General features: G+C 51.9%; 3 protein-coding genes across 4 annotated transcripts; 1 reads left to right on the top strand and 2 right to left on the bottom strand.

The window, feature by feature from the left end:
* Positions 1 to 111: 111 nt before the first annotated feature.
* Positions 112 to 11275, bottom strand: LOC108156281 (TATA-binding protein-associated factor 172). Its single transcript, XM_017287655.2, has 7 exons — positions 10743 to 11275; positions 6524 to 6632; positions 5462 to 6459; positions 3245 to 5358; positions 1112 to 3177; positions 815 to 1055; positions 112 to 754 (listed from the first exon to the last, which is right to left on the bottom strand). The coding sequence occupies exons 2-7, from the start codon at positions 6532 to 6534 to the stop codon at positions 311 to 313; spliced, it is 5874 nt and encodes a 1957-aa protein (XP_017143144.1). The 5' UTR covers positions 6535 to 6632; positions 10743 to 11275; the 3' UTR covers positions 112 to 310.
* Positions 11276 to 11698: 423 nt separating this feature from the next.
* LOC108155414 (SWI/SNF complex subunit SMARCC2) lies at positions 11699 to 16623 on the top strand. 2 transcript variants are annotated; one of them, XM_033389014.1, is made up of 8 exons: positions 11699 to 11934; positions 12027 to 12152; positions 12311 to 13223; positions 13287 to 13617; positions 13680 to 14463; positions 14545 to 14779; positions 15162 to 16091; positions 16157 to 16623. In XM_033389014.1, exons 1-8 carry the CDS (start codon positions 11815 to 11817, stop codon positions 16300 to 16302), a joined length of 3585 nt encoding a protein of 1194 aa, XP_033244905.1. In that variant the 5' UTR covers positions 11699 to 11814; the 3' UTR covers positions 16303 to 16623. The 2 variants fall into 2 exon arrangements, with proteins under 2 accessions (XP_033244905.1, XP_017141701.1); XM_017286212.2 differs by having other exon boundaries at positions 11700 to 11934; positions 14967 to 16091.
* LOC108155416 (retinoblastoma family protein) lies at positions 16617 to 19232 on the bottom strand. The gene is made up of 2 exons (XM_017286213.2): positions 19124 to 19232; positions 16617 to 19063 (listed from the first exon to the last, which is right to left on the bottom strand). The coding sequence occupies exon 2, from the start codon at positions 19055 to 19057 to the stop codon at positions 16745 to 16747; it is 2313 nt and encodes a 770-aa protein (XP_017141702.1). The 5' UTR covers positions 19058 to 19063; positions 19124 to 19232; the 3' UTR covers positions 16617 to 16744.
* Between the last annotated feature and the right edge of the window lie 16 nt (positions 19233 to 19248).

Below are 19248 nucleotides of genomic sequence, written 5' to 3'. Positions count from 1 at the left end.
CCCATTTCATATCAATTTTCGGATCTATTTCTTTCTATCTACATATATTTAAATTAAACCGCTGCATCGACAATGTTCGTCTGGCAAGAGTAAAGCAATTCGCAAATAGAATTGAATTTTCCAACGTTTTTTCTGTTTATTTCTAAAAATTTCCTGTTTTGTTTTGCAATTTTTTATAAAAGGAACAAGAAAACATTCCGAAACAGTTCTTCCGAATGCATTTTCCAACCTTAGCCTAAAACAGAACTCTCTTTCTCTGGAAGTCTTAGAGTGTGGGAAGCGACTGGGGGATGGATGGGGGGAAGATTGCTTATTTTTTCAGTGCCTGCACAAAGTTGCCCAAATCGTACTCCTCCTCGTACTGGTGCTCGGACCACAGCTCCGGCATGTTCTCGATGAACGTGTTCACGGACATGCCACCAGCAGCAGATTGTGTTTCCGTGGCGGCTGATCCGCCGCCAGCCTTGCCATTGCCTCCATTGAAGAGATCGAAGATCTGCGAGGTGCCCATCGTCTGGAGCGAGGCATTCTCGGCACTCACCACCGTATTGGCGGTGAGGATTTTGAACTTCTGCAGCCCCATGATCTTCTCCTCGAGCGAGTTGCGGGTGATCAGGCGATACACATTGACCACCTTCTTCTGGCCGATTCGGTGGGCTCGATCCATGGCCTGCAGATCCTTCATGGGATTCCAGTCGTGCTCCACAAAGATGACGGTGTCGGCCCCAGTTAAATTCAGACCCAAGCCGCCAACCTACAAGCACATAATATTGATAGTACTTCCAATGGGAGATGTATCAGATCAGAGTCTTACCAGCGTGGTCAGGAGCAGTACATCAATGCTGGGATCGCTATTAAAGTTATTGACTATATCCTGGCGCTGGGAGGCGGGCACACTGCCATCCAGCCGCAAGTACGTGACGCTGGGAAGGTGCCGCCGCAGCAGATCGTGCTCCACAATGTCCAGCATGGCCTTCAGCTGGCAAAAAATGAGCGCCCGATGCTGGCTGACTGACTCCGTTTGCACACCAATGCCGCAGTCGAGGAGAAGTTGTCTGTGGATGAAGAGAATGAATGATGCTCTCGATAGAGAGAAGATCGGTACACATACTTCAGGGCTGGCAACTTGGCCGAGTGTTCAATGTCGTCCAGGCAGCTGTTGGAGAGCGCCAGCTGGGCGGACACGTGGGACAGCTCCTCGGATTGGCGGAGCACCAGCTTGGGGTGATTGCATACGTTCTGCAGGTAGCGCAGGGCCTGGAAGATGTGCGTCTTGTTGCTGAGATTCTCCGTCGAGGCCACCGCCGTCGTTTCCCCGAACTTATCCAAGCATCCCTTCAGGTGTTTGCTGCTAAAGTCCTCGTAGAGTCGCAGTTGGAGGGGACTCAGCTCACACAGCAGATCCTGGGTTATTTTCGGTGGCAGATCCTTGAGCACATCCTCCTTGACACGGCGCAGCAGGAAGGGCAGGACCTGGCGATGCAATGCCTCCATGGCCAGGACACCGGCCTCCTGCTCTTTGGGTGAACTCTTGGCATCGCGCGATGCCAAAATGGGGCGCGAGAAGCGTTGGATAAACTGCTTCTCGGTGCCCAGGAAGCCCGGCATAAGGAAGTCGAAGAGGGACCACAGCTCCAGGACATTGTTCTGGATGGGCGTGCCCGAGAGGATCAGCCTGTGGTTCGCCTTCAGCTGCTTGATGGCCTTTGAGCTCTTGGTCTTGCCGTTCTTGATGATGTGCCCCTCGTCCAGGACGCAGTAGTTGAAGTGGATGCCACGGAAGAAGTCGATGTCCTTGCGGACCGTGTCGTAGGAGGCCACAACGAGGTTGCACGTCGTCCCAATCTCACTGCGCAGCTTCTCGCGCCCGAGGGGGAAGCCAAAGTAGTGGAGGGGCCGCAGCACAGAGCTCTGGCCGAGGAACTTCTCCACCTCGTACACCCAGTGGCCTGTGAGGGTCGGCGGACAGATCACGAGACTCGGGAGATTGGTGTGCGCCGCCGCCTGGCGCTGCAGATGATCGCCGGCCAGGATGCAGATGGTCTGGAGGGTCTTGCCCAGACCCATGTCGTCGCAGAGTATGCCGTGCAGGTTGTACTTGTTGAGGAACCACAGCCAATTGATGCCCGCCTGCTGGTAGCAGCGCAGCTCCACGCTGATCGGCACTGGCACCTGGTAGTTCGGAATGGACTTGGGATTGAAAAGGTAGTCGAGGAACTCCCGATCGCGCGTCCTTCGCGCCTGCAACGGCTCGCTCTTCAGCTGCTCCGTCTTGCAGCCGCCGTCCAGGGGCATCAGCTGCACCAGATTGGCAAAGCAGTGGGTGGACAGCAGGCGCACGGCCTCATTCGGGTCGCTCATGGCCCCGAGCAGGGGCACCACCAGCAGGACTATGTACGGCACCACCTTGATCTGCAGCCGACTGACCACACGCTCAATGGCCTCCACTGCACCCTGTCGTTCGATGAGCTGCTCAATCTTGCCGAGCAACGGCAGCAGCTCCTGCACCACAAAGTTCATCGTCATGCAGGCATTGATCTCCGCCAGCACGGCAATGCAGCGGGCCGCCATGTGTCGCACTGCCTTCAGGGGATGCCTCACAATGAATCCCAGGGGAGGGAGCAGGGCGTACATCTGCGGATGCAGTGCCTGGTGCAGATGCGGGGCCGCTGTCTCGATCAGCTGCAGGGAGCCAATCAGCTCGGTGCATGCCTGCAGCTCTGGCAGAGTGTTGGCCAGCTTCAGCAGGTCCGTTTCTTGGACAAACTGCGCGACCTTCCCGAACATTAGCTGCTGGAATATGGTCACCTTCTCGAGCATGTGCTCCCCAAAGGTGCTGCACAGCTTGGCGATGGTGCAAGCGGCTCCCAGGCGCTGAATGCGACACTGCTTGGCCTCTGCCTCCTTGGCCTGCTGCACTTTCAGCTCCACGTGCGCTGAGGCCGCTGCGGCGGCAGCCAAGATCTCGCTCGCCGGCGGTCGTCCGGGACCGCGCGAAGATCCGGTGGACGCTGTTCCAGTGCCACGCGTGCCGCCACTGCTGTTGGAGCCACTGCCAGACGTCATGGCCTGCTGGAGGGTGAGTGTCAGTATGCCGTAGTAAAGGCAGCTGCTGCTGGCACCCGAAGTGTTCTGTGGCTGTCCCTGTATCTGCGTGAGGGTTTGCTGTGGCATCACCTAAAAGAAAAGAGAGCAATGGCTGTCATGTGGCTGTGGATTCTGGTGATTCCGATCGCGTCCTTACCAGCATAGGCGTATGGTCTGCATCGCTGCGCAGAAGAGTGCACAGATTCTTCAGAATCTTGCTGTTTGGACTAGGATTTCTATCACAAACCTGATCCATCAGGTGGACCAGGAACTCGGCGGAGAGCTGTTGCAGTTGGACGCACTGTTCCCGCTTAATGGACTCCATCAGAGGCTTCACCACCGGATTCAGCTTCTCGGGCAGGCAGTGGAGGGCGCAAATGGCTCCGGCGAGTGCTGCCTGGGCACTCACATGGTAGGCGCCCTGCTCACTGGTCGTCTGCTGGTAGGAGGCCTGCAGGCTGCGTCGCCGCTCCTCGAGCATGTCCAGGAGCTTCGGCTTGAGGGCCAGGCTGCGCAGATTGTCGCTCAGTGTGGTGGCCACTGCCTCGATCTGCTCGAGGGTCAGGATCTTGGCATTGTTAAAGTCATTGATGGGGATCTTGTTCTGCTTCAGCGTGGCTATAAAGTCCTGCGCCTCCTGCAGCAGTCTGGTCAGGGAGGTGGCCACCTCATCGTAGTACACGTATTCGCTTACGCACTGATGCAGTTTCTCCTGCAGATTCGGTGGCCCCGGACGCACTGGCTCATCCTCCAGCGCCCAGAAGGCAATAATCAGCCCGCAGACGATCCGCTGCACTGCCGAGTGGGCATTCAGATGCCCCAGAAGCACTTTCGTGTACAGATCCGTGGGACTCTCCATCTGGGGGGTGTACACCACTCCGGGAGCTGGCTGCACCAGGTAATGGGAGAGTGCCCCGAGTGCCCGCGATGAGGAGATCCTGGCGCGCATAAAGTTCGCCTCTCTTAGGTCCAACGGAGTCGCCTCGCTGCCGCCCAAATACAGTTTTTGCTGGGCATTCGCGTGCGCCAGGATGCCGCCGCCCAGGTCGTCGCCAATCCGTGCAGTCCGCCTTCGAGAGGGGATTCCAGTCGCTGGGTCACCACCGCCGCTGCCTGCTCTGATGAGTACCGATGGATCGAAGGCCAACTTGGGGGGCTGCATCGACAGGCAGATCCAGGAGGAGACATACGGACAGGCGGCAATCAGCAGCGCGCCCAGATCCGCATGCTCGATGAGATTGGACCACACCTGACGCGCCAGTCCCTGTATATCCGCCTGAGGCTCCACCAGTATCCGCTGATAGATGTGCCTGAGGGCCTGCCTCAGCAGCTCCGACTTCCAATCCTTGACGCCAAAGTTGAGCTTCATTTTGGGCTGATCCTCCTCGTCCTTCTCCTGCTTAATCTTCAGCTGCTTATCCGCACTGGTGAGGGTGAGAAGCGTCTTGAGCGTCGATCTGCGCACCGAACTTGTGCTGTGCGAGAGAAAGGGCCACAGGCGTGGCACGAGAGTGGCCATCGGCTCCATTTCTATCCAGTTGGCAGCCTGCGGCAGACACAGAATGGCCGCCAGGAGGCCCATAAAACTATTGCAGGCGGACGTCAGCTCATCCTGATCGAGCAGCAGATCCCACAGCATCTTCACGATCGAAGAGACCTGCACGGGGCTCAGCAGCTTCGGCAGGCAGGCGGAGACGGGTATCAATGTGGCCGCAGCCACAGCCCCCACATCATCCACGGCGTCCAGCAGGCCGATCAGTATGTTGGAGATCGATTGGGGAATGTAGATCGGCAGCAGCTCCTCCCTCACCACAAACACATACTTCAGGCCGAGCAACCCCCCGTGGCGCACCTCCCACTCGTTCTTGTGCTGGATCAACTGCAGCAGTATGTTCACAATCCGCTGCACCTTCGATGCCTCAAGCTCCTTGACGAGGGTCCCCAGTACTTGGGCGCAAGTCTCGCGCACTGGCGCCACCACCTGGTCGGAGACAAAGTCCCCGAAACGGTCCAAGGACAGGACACAGAGCAGACGTAGTGCCGCATCCTCCAGCCAGCGACTGTGCGCCTCGTGCATTTGTTCTCTCGTTTGAGTGAGCGACTTCCCAGCGCCCTGGGCATGCTGGTTGATCAGTTCGCGCAGGGCTGTGGCTGCGCCGTGGCGTACCTCCCATTTGGCATGAAATAGATCGATGAAGAGGCGCGAACAAAAGTTATCCAAGGGCCACGAAATGGCATCGACCCAAGTGCCAGTGGCATCCGGTACGGCGGCTACAATTAACAGAGAAAGAGAGATAGAGAGAGAGAAGGTTAATCCATGAATTAAGTGTAATTAATGGCCTCCAGCCACTCACTCACTCCGCCGCCCACTCACCATTTAAGCTGTAAAATATCTCCTGACCAACGCTCGACTTTAGTTTCTTTTTCTCTGGCTCATCGCCGGCGGGGGCTGCGACTGTCGCTGCCGCTGCGATGGTGGCCACTGGCGCGCTTGTGGCACCATTCCCATTGCCATTGCCGTTGCCGTTGCTGTTGCTGCCAGTGCTGTGATTGCTGTTCGAGTTGCGGCGACTGCAGGTGGGCGTCACGGAGGAGGCAGCCGTCGTGGTCGTCCCTTGCCGGGCCTTGCGCTTCGCTCGATTCATTTCCCTGCAGCTCAGGGTCTTCCCGTTGGCTGCCGCCGCCTGTGGCTTTATGTTCAGTATATGCTCCACGGGCATCTTCTCGGCGTTCACATTGTAGTTGGTGCCACTCCGCGCCAGTGCCACATCCTCGTCGGTGATCATGTCCGTGAGATTGACACCCATCTTGGCGGCTGCCGTTAGCCCGAGTTTGTCGTTGAGCAGCGCTCGCTGTCGACTCAGGCGACTGGCCACGCTCCGCTGCTGCTCTTCCTCCGCTCCCCCGCCACTCGCCGGCTGCTCCTCCTGCACATCGAACTCATTGCCCTCGGAGCCGATTAGACGCGCTCCCTTGTGGAGGATCTGCTGCAGATCGAACTCGTCGAAGCTCAGCATCCGCTCGCTGCCGCCAGTTGTCGAGGATCCACTCGACTGGCAGCTATCCTCTTCGGCGGTCCCATCGCTCGACGGTCTTTCCTTCTTTATTATGATTCCCGCTCCAGCGCCCGCCACTCCGCCCAACTGTTCTTCGGGTTGCCATGCGGGCACCTGCTTGAGTATGGCCTCCACGGTCTGGGCTGCCGCAATGCGCGTCTCCCATGACGAGCTGTGCAGGTAGCCGACCAGCCGATTGAGCAGCACATGCAGCTCCTGCGGATAGAGTTTTTGAACTTCGCCAATCTGCTTGGCGGCCGCTTGACGTGTGGCCGCTGTGGACCCCGACTCGAGTAGGATGAACAGTCGATCAAGTCTGCAAAGTGGGTAACAGCACGGGATTAGTTGTGTGTTCTCTTTGCGCAAGAGCTGCTTCTTACCGAGATGTCATTATATAAATGGAAGAGGTTTGTGATACAATTTGAGTGTCCGTCCGTCCGCCCTGGATCGACGGGTCTCCTCTCTCCTCTACTCCGCTAAGTAACTAATCTGGACAGCACAAGAGAAGAGGGAGAATTATTAATAGGATAAGATTAACAGTGTCTTTGAATGCTCCAAGCCGGTAGCCCGCGAATCCCAAAACAAAATACATGCAGTGTGCATGACGCGGCACATTGATGCCCAGGAACCCCAGTTGGAAATTTAGGATCCGGCGAAAAAGCCGACCTAAAACTTCATAAATGGACGCACATTTGTACTACAGGTAGAAATAAAAAACCATTGTCAAGGCCAATCAAAATTACATCTATCTCGTGGTTCTGATGTGGGTACTATTTGTATAATAATTGTAGACAGACAGACAGTGAGAGAGAGAGCGACCTTTTGTACCCTCTGGGCAGTCTATATTATTCTATAAACTATACATATATTTATTCTAACTTTTAGTTAGTTGCATTTGCATTAGCATTAGACAGATGCACATAGTAATGTGCGATAAACTACTGCCGCCATTCCAGTGGGGGGTGGGGGGGTGGTCTGGTCTGTGGGGTCAAAAACATAGATTTATGACATTTTCCAGTGCCTCTTTTGTCCAATAAGCGAAGCCACGTGGACAAAGGCTTGGACTGTGCTTCCAGGGGGTAGGGGGTAGGAAGTGGATTTCAGTGGTGCCTCAATCCATTTCATTTGGTCGATAAGAGGTGGGCTAGGGGCCTCTCGCAAATTGACTCATTCACTGCTTGAATGGGTGCTTCAATGGCTCTGTTGTGCTGTGCTCTGGTGCCTGACTGGCCCGTTGAGGCGTGAGCGTTCGTTCGGGAGCAGAACGTGACAATTGAGTAAATTACGGGATTTTGCATACGACCAGGGACTACGGACAAGCGCAACCGTATTACGCCGAACCTGACGAGGTGACGAGCAAAGGGCTATATCAACGCTTGTCTTTAAAGATATTGAAAAGCGGACTATCAAGCGGAGAAGCCCCTGTTGGGGCACATTCCCCACAAATGACGCTGACAAAAAGTCCAAGGAAAAATGTCTGGCAAGTGGCACGAATGTGACCATTCGCCACGAGCGATTCTAGGGATATATTTGGATAAAATAGCAACAAAAAAATGTTAAAATATATTCGAAATTACCCAAACTTGTGGCTTTTAGATGAACTGAGGTGCGAAATATTCGAATAGTATAAGAAAAAACTACAATTACTGAGTTAATAAGTCGCTTTTTGGGTAATCAGCTGTGTTTGGTTTTGCCAGTCACGTGTGAACGTGGAATGCACTGCACTGTGGACGTCGTGGTATCAAAAAGGTGAATAGCACAAGCATTCGTTTACCCAATAAGCGGATTACCAATATAGTATTCAGAAAAGATAAGAGCACTCCCTTTTCTTTTTTAGATGTCTTATCAGCGGGGTATTTGGAAGGAAGAGGGGGAGAGGGGGGGGGGGGGGGGGGGGGGGAGAAGAGAGATAAGCAGCAGAGAAACAGAAACTTAAGGTTCACTGAACCAACGCAAAGAAGTTCTCGAAAAGAACTGACGACGTAGAAACCAATTCTAGAATTACAAGAATACGATACGTAATCGCCTATCCTATGATAATACCCAGTCACGTGCTTAATATCCAATAAAAAACACACACTTACATAAACATAAATAAAAGAATAAACAAATAATGAAAGCATTTGTATGAGGGGGAGACATGTGTCGCATGGATAATCCATTTAAAGAGGAGTCCCTACTATATCGATGACTATATCTATATATTGTACCGAGACCTTGGCAGGTGGCGTGGCTCTGGCTCTGCCCCTGAAAGCGGGCCTTTTGGAAAATGCTTTGTAATTAAACTTCCATTAGATGAAAATCGACAAATACAAAATGCGGCAATCGCCATCGCAATTATTGTATTGATTTTACCACCCATTGTCGCGCTGTTCTTCGGTCTACTATGTGGCAAGTGGGACGGTGGGGCGTGTGGGGGGCAGCGGGGTTGCACGTTTATTTATACATTTTCTGCGATAGATAAGCTGCCTGCCTGCCGCCCGAATGGGCCCACATTTTCATTATTATCAATATGGTGTGGACACATAAACGGAACGATTAAGGCATGGGGACATGGCCATAACCATTTATTTAGAAATTAGTATGTACATACAATCCACAGGTTAGTTTGTCGCAATTTATAGGTTTTTAAAGAAATTTACTCTTTAAAAATTAAAGCATATTTCTCGATTTTCATGTGGCTGTGCTCCCAATCCATTTTTGGGGGCAAATTTCGACTGTTTTTGCTAGATGAAAGTTCAATATTTATTTCGACAACAATAATGGGGGGTGCGGTGGGGATATTATAACAGCTGCAGCGCAGAATGTTGCACACACTGCTGCACAGAGTACCCAATCGAATTTATTGGCAAAACAAACAGAACTGAAAGGAGTTCTGAGAATCATATGGGGATGGCTTATATGGTATGGATGGAATGACGCACTTTCGGAGGCAGAGCATCTAGTTCTTCAACTAAAACCTTTTGAATATTCAATTGTTGTTCCTCAAAAAAGAAACTATGACAAGAAAACAATGACGAATCGTTAGATACCCTAGAAGATGCAATATCCCTTAAGCTGAGCAACCAATATTCCTGAAAATAAGACATTCCTGAATGCAAGAAATAACTCAAATTTCTGTGCGTTCCAACAGCTTTGCAATGGCCATTATGCCCCCACAAGAAAGGGTAGTAGGGTATGCAAAAAGTTGAGGCTCCGTTTTGGAAACTAGTTCAAGAGCCGCCCTACCCCAAGCGTCAAAGAGAGACGGCAAGAAAGAGGAGAAGCCAGTAAGAGACAGAGAGAAAGAGACTGCAGCAGTACCCAGAGTGTGAGTCCGTCAATGGGGCTTGTCGTCGATTACGGCAGCAGACCATAAATAAATACAGGTGCTGGAGCTCTGTTTCTTGCGGCTTGGGGCTGCTGCTCGTACTCGTACTCGTATTGCCTATTGCCTTGTTGTGCGGCAACGTGGACACCCGCAACGTATGGGCATTCCACATTTTTGCTACGCTGGTGGCTGATGGTGGCGGCTGATGGCTGATGGCTGGCGACTGTAGTTCGTCCACCCACTGAAACCGAGAGGCAACAACAGAGAATAGAGTCCAATGAATGGGCTGCCGACCACCACCATCCGCCCCACCGCTGGCCGGACGACACAAATAGCAAAAGACTAAAAACAAATTGAGCAATGTGCTGCCGACTAAAAATACTAGAACGAGGCGCATTTCACTTGGGATAGGGGTTTCAGCTGCCAAGAATCAAAGAAAAAATCGAAGCGATAAAACAAAAACTCACAAAAGAAGAACAAAATTCGTTTTGTTTTGGCAATAATTTCAGGCAAAAGATGGCTCTTACTGGGTCATATAATTGTGAGCGCGACTGTACATCTGTAACAACTGTTATCCGGCCCAAGCGGATAAACAGCATTCAGAATGGACTTCCTATGAAATTAGTGCACGGACATATCGAGAGCATATATTCCAGAGCTTTGAATAAAGTTTCCTCAATGGCTGCTCCTCTCTTATCAAAACACACTGTGCCCCCTTGGCCCCGCGTGCTGAGTGCGAGAGAGCAGCACAGCAATAACATAAGCATTACACACACACCCACACACATGGAAACGGGCAACGGAAGCAAAACGCTGGCAACGCCTCTGCCGCTGTCGCAGTCGACGATAAGCGGAGACGACGACAGACTCCGTCAGTGCTGCCAGAATAGAGTCCATACAAGCTAGCTAGAAAACAAATACAGCTAAAACCCAAACCACCAAAAAAAATAAGGGACATTTTGTGGACAAATGGACAGAGAGCAGCATCGGAGATGCACAAATAAACTAGTTCCAATCTACAGAAGAGATGCAAATTACATTTAAAGCTAAAACAAGCTCAACAGCTAATATAGGCCAGAATGCCAGATCTAGCCTGAAATACGCTAAACTGGCAGCAGCGCGAGGGAGACCCGACCCTCGGTTAACACAACGCCCCCCGTGCCGCATGTGAAATAATACCAATGCAATAATCTCTCTGGCGAGAATAAAGCTCGACTGCTGCTATTATGGAGAACAGAACGTGTACGTACTCATTAGATATGCATGTTTTTTAATGTTATATCACTCACCTTTGGCAATGGTTGCGTTTGTGGCGGCGGCGGCGGCCTGCCTTTCACCCTCCCAACAAGCAATCAGCTTTTGTGAGGGGACACGCGACTGGCAAGTCTCTCGCGCAAGGTTTTGCAACTTGCGATTCAACTCATGCGCTCTGCATTTTCTAATTGATTTGTATGCTCCCAAAAACTGTACAATCAATGCCCCCTACTCCTTGCTCTGCTCTGCTGCTGCTGCTGCAGCGTTCAACGTTTTTTTTTTTTGCAAGCAGCGTCACAAATCGCGTTTTCTTATTCACTCGCACACGCACGCACAATTGATTTTTCACGCACACACACACTTGCATACGCGCTTCGGTCTGGGGTCCGGTGTGGCGTATTTGATTAGAATGCGGCAAATGTCGTTTGGTCGCATACAATCAATGTTTTAACTTAACATTGGGCTTCACGCTGACACAAACACTCTCCGTCCGCACGGGGCTTTTTAATTTTCGGTTTTCGTTTTCAGGAGTCATGTTGTTCCGATGGCTGTTACATTTATAGTGTGCTTGGCTCAGCACGGAACATGCAGTTTTTAGGCGGTGTGAGGGAGACAGAAATAGATGAACGGCAGATGCCAGAGCGAGATAGAGATATAACTGGGTATCGATATATCAATACATCGATATATAGTTTTGGTTGAGTTGATAAAGTATTGGTAATATTGTTTTGAACGGGAATGCGGATATTTTCTGTGGAATATAGCATCAACGGAAGTAGCTTTCTGAATAATTTTGAGCAAATTACACTGTTTTTCTGTTGTTTCTCGTCGTTAGATAAGAATATACTTATCGATGAACAGGGTAGCGCAAAAGAAATATCGGTATTTGTGTGCGATACCTTTAATAACATATGAAAATATCACAGCACACCACTAACATTTACAGGTTTGAAAAACATCGGTATCCGCACCGATTGTTTCCCCAGGGATGCACTCCCACAATCGATTATTTCGGTAATTGTGTGCGTCCCTTTTTCGTTTTCGATAGTGATTTCTTTTTCCGGAAAACTGCAAATATAATTGATAAAAGCCCATAAAAAGTGTTGCATGATGAACACACTGGGCCCCAAGAAGGACGGAAGTCCGAATATTGACTTCTTTCAGTCGTCAGAGACGCTGCAGGGCTTCGAATCAATCAGGCAATGGCTGCAAAAGAATTGTAAAAAGGTGAGTACAACAACGCTGCCGACGCAAAACAAAAATGGCGCTTTAGTTCGTGGAAAAAAAAACAATCAATTGCAAAAACTCTTCCCTTTTAGTACCTGGCGCACAGCTCGGAGCCCATTACCAAGGAGTCCCTGGCTCAATTGCTTATACAATTTCTGCAATATGTGGAGGCGAAGCTGGGCAAAAATTCGGCCGAGCCGCCGGCGACCAGAATTCCGGTTAGTAGTCGTGTGTGGGGAGGGTACTCTTTGTACAGGGTGTTCTGTGTCCGTGTTCGTGTGTACATGCGAATATTATAATTTCGGGGATGGGATTTGGATATTATGTTTGTGGAGCGAGCAGCTTTAATCGAAATGTCTTCCCTTCCTCCCGTCAGATGCGTTGCTTTCTGGACTTTAAGAACGGCGGAGGTCTGTGCATCATCTTCTCCACGATGTTCCGATTCCGCGCGGAGCAGCGGGGAAAGAAGTTTGACTTTTCCATTGGAAAGAATCCCACGAGGAAGGATCCCAACATTCAGCTGCTGATCGAGATCGAGCAGGCTCTGGTGGAGGCGGATCTATACCGCATACCCTACATCTATATAAGGCCGGAGATCGAGAAGGGTTTCGAGGGAAGGCTGCGCGAGATTCTCGACAATCGGCGGGTAGAAATCGTCACCGACGAGGAGGATGCCACGCACATTGTCTATCCCATTGTGGATCCGCATCCGGACGAGTATGCGCGTCCCATTTTCAAGCGTGGCAGTCATGTGATGCTGCATTGGTACTACTTTCCCGAATCCTATGATTCGTGGACGGTCAACAGCTTCGATTTGCCGGAGAATATTCCCGAGAATCCGGAATCGCCGGCTGAGAGGTGGCGCGTCTCGGCCTCCTGGATCCTCGACTTGGAGCAGTACAACGAATGGATGGCCGAGGAGGACTATGAGGTGGATGAGCAGGGCAAGAAGAAGACCCACAAGCAGCGCATGTCCATCGACGACATCATGTCCTTTGGCGATGAAAAGAAAAAGCCCAGCACCAGCACTGGCAAGCAGAAGCGACGTCGCTCGCCCTCGCCCACAACATCCACATCGAAGCCCGGCAAGCGCAAGCGTTCCCCGGCCGTCATTCACAAGAAAACCAGAAACGATGAGGAAGATGAAGATCTGACGCGGGACCTGGATGATCCGCCGGCCGAGCCGAATGTTCAGGAGGTGCACAAGGCCAGTACGGCCTTGCAATCGACTTCCAGTCCAGCACCAGGTAGCAAATCGCGTGGCGACAACGATATGATGCCCATCAAGGGTGAGTGGAAGTCTCTTTTTCTCCCTAGGATTGTATGTTGAGCATATTTTTGCATCCCTTTAGGTGGAACGATGACGGATCTGGACGATGAGATGACTGGGGGGAGTGCTGCCCAGGCACTGTCCACAGGCGATGGGGACAACTCGCAGACGGGCAAGACGAGCGACAACAGCAACACCCAGGAGTTCTCCTCGTCCGTCAAGGAGGATATGGAGGATAATGTGACCGAGCAGACGCACCACATCATTGTGCCCTCGTATTCGGCATGGTTTGACTACAACTCCATCCACGTGATCGAGAAGCGCGCGATGCCAGAGTTCTTTAACAGCAAAAACAAATCCAAGACCCCAGAGATCTACATGGCCTATAGAAACTTTATGATAGATACCTACAGGTGCCGTACCCCTGAAAATACTGCTCTATCTGCCAGTTTACATCGTATTCCTTTCATTTTAGACTCAATCCCACGGAGTACTTGACCAGCACCGCCTGCAGACGCAATCTAGCGGGAGATGTGTGTGCCATTATGCGGGTGCATGCCTTCCTGGAGCAGTGGGGATTGATCAACTACCAGATCGATGCAGATCTGCGTCCCACGCCCATGGGACCGCCGCCTACCTCGCATTTCCATATCCTGTCGGACACGCCCTCGGGCCTGCAGGCCATTAATCCGCAAAAAACTCAGCAGCCATCGGCCGCCAAGACGCTGCTGGATCTCGACAAGAAGCCGCTGGGCAAGGATGGTAGCTTAGAGAGCTTGGGCGGCGACAAGAGCGGCACCCTTGGCGCCATCAAGACGGAGGCCTTGGAGAATGGAGCCGCCAGTGGATTGAGCTCTGGCGTGAGCCAATTTGGCTTGAAGCTGGATCAGTATGCCAAGAAGCCGGCTGCCATGAGAAACCGCACGGCGGCCAGCATGTCCAGGGAGTGGACCGACCAGGAGACACTGCTTCTGCTCGAGGGTCTGGAGATGCACAAGGACGACTGGAACAAGGTGTGCGAGCATGTGGGCTCCCGCACCCAGGACGAGTGCATTTTGCATTTCCTTCGGCTGCCCATCGAAGATCCCTATCTGGAGGACGATGGCGGCTTCCTGGGACCCCTGGGCTGTCAGCCCATCCCATTCAGCAAGAGCGGCAATCCCATTATGTCCACGGTGGCATTTTTAGCCTCTGTGGTGGATCCCCGGGTGGCCGCCGCAGCCGCCAAGGCAGCCATGGAGGAATTTGCAGCCATTAAGGTGTGGGAAATTCCATAATTTCTTTGTTCTTTGTTAACCTTTGATGTTTCAACCTGCAATCGTAATCTCTCCTGTCGTTAGGACGAGGTGCCAGCCACCATTATGGACATCCATATAAAGAGCGTGAAGAAGGCCTCCGCCGGCGGCAAGTTCAATCCGAACTTTGGTTTGTCCAACAGCGGGATTGCGGGCACTGGCAACGACAAGGAGGATGAGGAGAGCAAGGATGGTAGCAGCGGCTCGGCCACAGCTGCCGGTGGCGCAGGCGGAGGAGCAGGAAGTGATGAGGAAATGAAGGACCTTACCAAGAAAGACGGTAATTCAATGGATATCTATAGAGATTTTAAGAGGGAATGTTCTGTTTCCTTTCTTTTTTGTTGATTGAATTTGATTTTAATGCGCAAATTTATAATTCGTTTGAAATGTGGCCGTCATTTATTTGTTTTTTGTTTCGTTTTTATGTTCTACAACAACAACAACAACAAAAACCACCAACACAACAGACGATGCCAAGTCCAAAGACAAAACGAAATCGGATACCAAGACGAACACAAACACAGACTCTAGTTCCACATCATCATCATCATCATCATCGACAGCCACAAGCAACACGAACACTACTACAGATAATAAGAAACCGAAAGATTCGTCGGATAAAGCCAGCAAAACAGACAAATCAAATAAATCCTCACCCACAGACCCAACAGCAGCCGCATCAGCAGCAGTCGTCCCCAGTGGCAGTGGAGCAGGCGGAGTGGATGTTGACATCAAAACGGAGGAGAACAGTGGCGACGGGGAGACAAAGGATGGCAGCGATGGCTCCAAGGATGGCTCGAGTGGCCAAGGCAGCAACAAGGAGGGAGCCTTCAGTGAGAACAACATGCAGACGGCAGCAGCAGCCGCTCTGGCCTCGGCGGCCGTCAAGGCCAAGCATTTGGCTGCCCTCGAGGAGCGCAAGATCAAGTCTTTGGTGGCCCTGCTGGTCGAGACGCAAATGAAGAAGCTGGAGATCAAACTGAGGCACTTTGAGGAGCTGGAGGCTACCATGGAGAGGGAGCGCGAGGGCCTGGAGTACCAGCGACAGCAGCTGATTACAGAGCGTCAGCAGTTCCATTTGGAGCAGTTGAAGGCCGCCGAGTTCCGGGCCCGCCAGCAGGCGCATCATCGTCTGCAGCAGGAGCTGCAGGGCCAGGCAGCCGCTGCCGGTACCATGATCCTGCAACAGCAGCAGCAACAACAGCCGACGCCGCCACCGCAGCAGCCACAACAGCAGCAGCCACTGCCACAGCAGCAGCAGCCACTGCCACAGCATCTGCATGCGCAGCAGCAGCAGCCACTGCCGCCCCATCAGGCGCAAGTGCAGCCCCAGCCGTTGGCCGCACCATCGGCACAGCATCAGCCCCTGCCGCCGCACATATCAGCTGTGGGCGTGGGTCCGCCGCCAAATGGGGCGCCTTTTGCAGCGCCGCCCATGGCGACGGCAGCTGCTGGTGGAGCACCTCCACCAGGAGGCGGAATACCTGCCGTTTTGGCCACTGCCAGCGAACAAGCAGGAGCAGCGGCAGCAGTCGCCGCAGCAGCAGCCGCAGCAGCAGCGGCGGCGCAACCTCAGGTACCCACAGCGATGGGTAAGTGATTAAAAAAAGGTTTCCAATTGAATAGGAAAGATAAATGAACTTCTCTTTTCATCTAGATACCACACCGCCAATCAGTGCACCTGTTGCCGAGGCCCCAAGTGCACCGGGGGGACCGGTGGTGTTGCCGCCCGCTGTCTCAAGCATTCCTCCGGCCAGCGTTGTGGCTACTGTGGCTGCTCCAGCCGTCGCTCCTCCATCTTAACTCTTTATTTAACGTATAAGCCAGCAAAAATTATTTAAGTTTAAGTCGTACGCTCTCATTATGTCTTATGTGTACACTCCTCCTCCTCTCTCTCTTTTTATTTTCCTCCACTCAAAGCCCAAAACAAAGTCTTCTACTGTAATCCCGCCCAGCTCCTCGTGTGCTGTATATGTCTTTTAGTTTCGTTTCGTATCAGTCGAGTCCCCTCTGCCTCTGCCTCTGCCTCCGCCCATGCGGTGCACAATTATTTGAATCTAAGTTTCAAAATACAAACATCCATTCAATAAAAATATATTTACAAATACAAATGCTCGAACCGTTTGTACAGACTTGTCTTTACTTTATTTCTTACTTCATTTACAATGAGAGTTTCCTTAAGGTGATAGCATAATCTATATGCTACGTAAAATGTAGCCAGAAATGTGGGTGGGTTCAGGTCGGATCACTGAATGCACTGGCGTATATTCGGGGATCCCAGCAGATCAAGTTCATTGCTGGAATGGGCACGTTTCAGGGGCGTTATTAACAGTTGATCTAGCTCCTCCAAAGTCGGCTCATCCTCCGCGTCCGCCTTGGATTTGTTTATTTTGATCCACGGCTTGATTTGCGTGCAAACGGAAATATTTAATGAAACCAGATTTTTTTGCGGCGGTGTTTCCTGAAGCGCTGGGCGTGGCACACCTTCCTTTGCACTGCGCAGACCCTGGGCAAAGTCTTCCATGCTCTTCACGTAGACCTTGTTGTAGAAGTCAATGATGTCCCCGGACTGGCCATCGCCAAGAGGAACCGCACGATAGACTTCCCTGCGGGCGTGGGGCTGCCAGCGGTAGTGCTGGAGGATCTGACTAAAGTTGAGGCGCAGGCGCTTGAGGCGGGCATGCAAGTGGATGGCACATATCAGCAGGTGATCGAGTTTCCGCTGCTTGAGGAGATCTCCGTCCTGTTGGATGAACGAGTGCTCGGCAATGAGCCATATTTTGGGAAAATGTTCCATCAAGACGAGGCTCTGGCAGAGGTTAACCAGGCGTTGGTTGGCCAGCCAATAGAACTTGCTCAGACAGATGACAAAGCCGGTCCTTGGTTTTTCCTCCAGTCCTGATCCCAAAGCATTCTCCTTGTCCCTGGCCTGAACCTCTTTACAGCTGGGCACACGCTGCGCTTTGCCTAATATTTTCCAAAATGACGAGTCTCCGCGGAACATCAGCGATCCGAGACACTCGTCCTCGACTGCCTGTAGGTGCCTGATCAGATCGCGACCGATCAGACCTGTGCGGTGCCGCACCACCAGCTCCACGATCTTCTGAAAATCGTACGCATCCAGCGAGTAACATTTCAAGATAAAGGGAAACTTTAGTTCCTCCACACGATCCTCGCGGATGCGCAGGGCCAGCTCCAGGCAGCAAGCGACCAGTGTGACACTCAGAGTTCTCTGTTTCAGCAGCTGGACTATCTTCAGATGGGGCTTTAACAACAGCTCTGAGCCGATGATCCTCTGAAGGAATTGGTAGTAGATTCGGCAGGCCAGCGTAAAGCACTCACCGGCTGCATCTGTGCTCAAGTGATCTCGCGAGGACACTCCAAAAGTACGGGCCATGTCAAGCACGAGATTCTCCACATTGCTGAGCACATCAGCGTCCTCTGGGTCCAAGGCTTCTGTGATCACCGAAGGCATCGCATTGGGGAGCTTTTGAAGCGGCTTGTAGCGGTAAGGAACCCTAGGCTTATACCTCGCGGGCGGCGTTTTTTTGCAGCAAGACAGGAACCGTTCATCGATCTCACTGATGTCGGCCACATGGTTCGTGTAGTTCCGGTTTAGAGTAGCCAAATTGACGTCCAAGAGGCCTTCCTTAATGATCTCCCGCATGAAGGTGTCGTTGCCCAGCAGACTCTGATTCGAGAAGAGCACCACCAGAGCCTTGTGGAAGAAGGACTTCTTCATGATACGCACATCCTTCCGCGGCAGATCTGGGATCAGTGAGCAGATGTCCTCCAGTGCACTGTACCTGAGGAGCAGGCCATCGTCAAAGTCATCGCTGCCCCATTTTCTGGGCACACCTGGAAACGTCCTGTTAATCACCCAGGGATTGCCCATCTCCAAGGCATTCACGTAGAGAAGCTCCAAAGTGCAGATGAGCACCTGACAGCCACTCACCAGATTCGAGGTGGCGAAGCCGGGCAGCTCGTTTCGGATGGTCAAAAACAGAAGCCAGCCAAACTCGTACAGTGATGTGTGGATGGAACGAGCCTCTACGTTCTCAGTGTCCTCCTCTGGCAGTACGAACAGGTGATCGAATACGCGCTGGTAGTGTTTCCTAAGGATCAGGGTAATGCATAGCCGTCTCTGCATATCGTCGATCTCCTGCTGAAAGACCTTTTCGTTCTTGACCAGCACGTTCCATTGCTTCATTCTCTCCATAAACTGATTAATGTTCAACTTGAATGCCGTGAGTAATTTGGTCAGCGACAAGTTCCAGCAGCTGGTGCCTGCCTTTTCCGCTCCATTCGTTGGATAGTCGGTGATGAGTTTGGCATCGAGCATGTCCTTGATCTTCACCCGCTGCAGCTCACAATAGACGGCGCAGCAGAGCCATTCTTGCAAATCCCGCTTCTCGGTTAGCCCGCCATCGCTATTCGATTGTTGAAAGGCGGCAAGTGCCTTCAACTTGATCTCCGGGTCCAGATCCAACATATCGCAAGTGGCCGTAAAATGTAAATTGTTCATCTCGGCCGCCCAGCCCTCCGCGCAGATATTCATTGTTCACTATTCGAAAAGATATGAGTGCTATTTTCTATTTATTTGCTGATCTACCCTGAAATTTACCCCAAGTTGTGTTTTGACTGTACAAAATGTGAATTTTTCCAAAGGCGCGAATGGTTAAAATTGCTGCCATTTGCGACCAGGTTTGCTTCCGATATCAGCCCTGCCGCTAGGCTTGCATTCTTAGT

The sequence above is a fragment of the Drosophila miranda genome, chromosome 2, assembly GCF_003369915.1.
Source record: "Drosophila miranda strain MSH22 chromosome 2, D.miranda_PacBio2.1, whole genome shotgun sequence".
Lineage (NCBI taxonomy): Eukaryota > Metazoa > Arthropoda > Insecta > Diptera > Drosophilidae > Drosophila > Drosophila miranda.
The sequence above is the reverse complement of the archived record's forward strand: the minus strand, read 5'-3'. Positions and strand labels throughout refer to the sequence as shown.

Excerpts from the sequence above, each read along its gene's own strand:
- LOC108156281 (XM_017287655.2), bottom strand. Across the intron at positions 1,056-1,111 it reads GCCAAGTTGCCAGCCCTGAA|ACAACTTCTCCTCGACTGCG; the intron begins GTATGTGTACCG and ends CTTCATCCACAG. Across the intron at positions 755-814 it reads TACTGCTCCTGACCACGCTG|GTTGGCGGCTTGGGTCTGAA; the intron begins GTAAGACTCTGA and ends ATGTGCTTGTAG.
- LOC108155414 (XM_017286212.2), top strand. The coding sequence starts at position 11,815 with ATGATGAACACACTGGGCCCCAAGAAGGACGGAAGTCCGAATATTGAC. Across the intron at positions 13,618-13,679 it reads TTTATGATAGATACCTACAG|ACTCAATCCCACGGAGTACT; the intron begins GTGCCGTACCCC and ends CTTTCATTTTAG. Across the intron at positions 16,092-16,156 it reads TCAGGTACCCACAGCGATGG|ATACCACACCGCCAATCAGT; the intron begins GTAAGTGATTAA and ends CTTTTCATCTAG.
- LOC108155416 (XM_017286213.2), bottom strand. The coding sequence starts at position 19,057 with ATGAATATCTGCGCGGAGGGCTGGGCGGCCGAGATGAACAATTTACAT.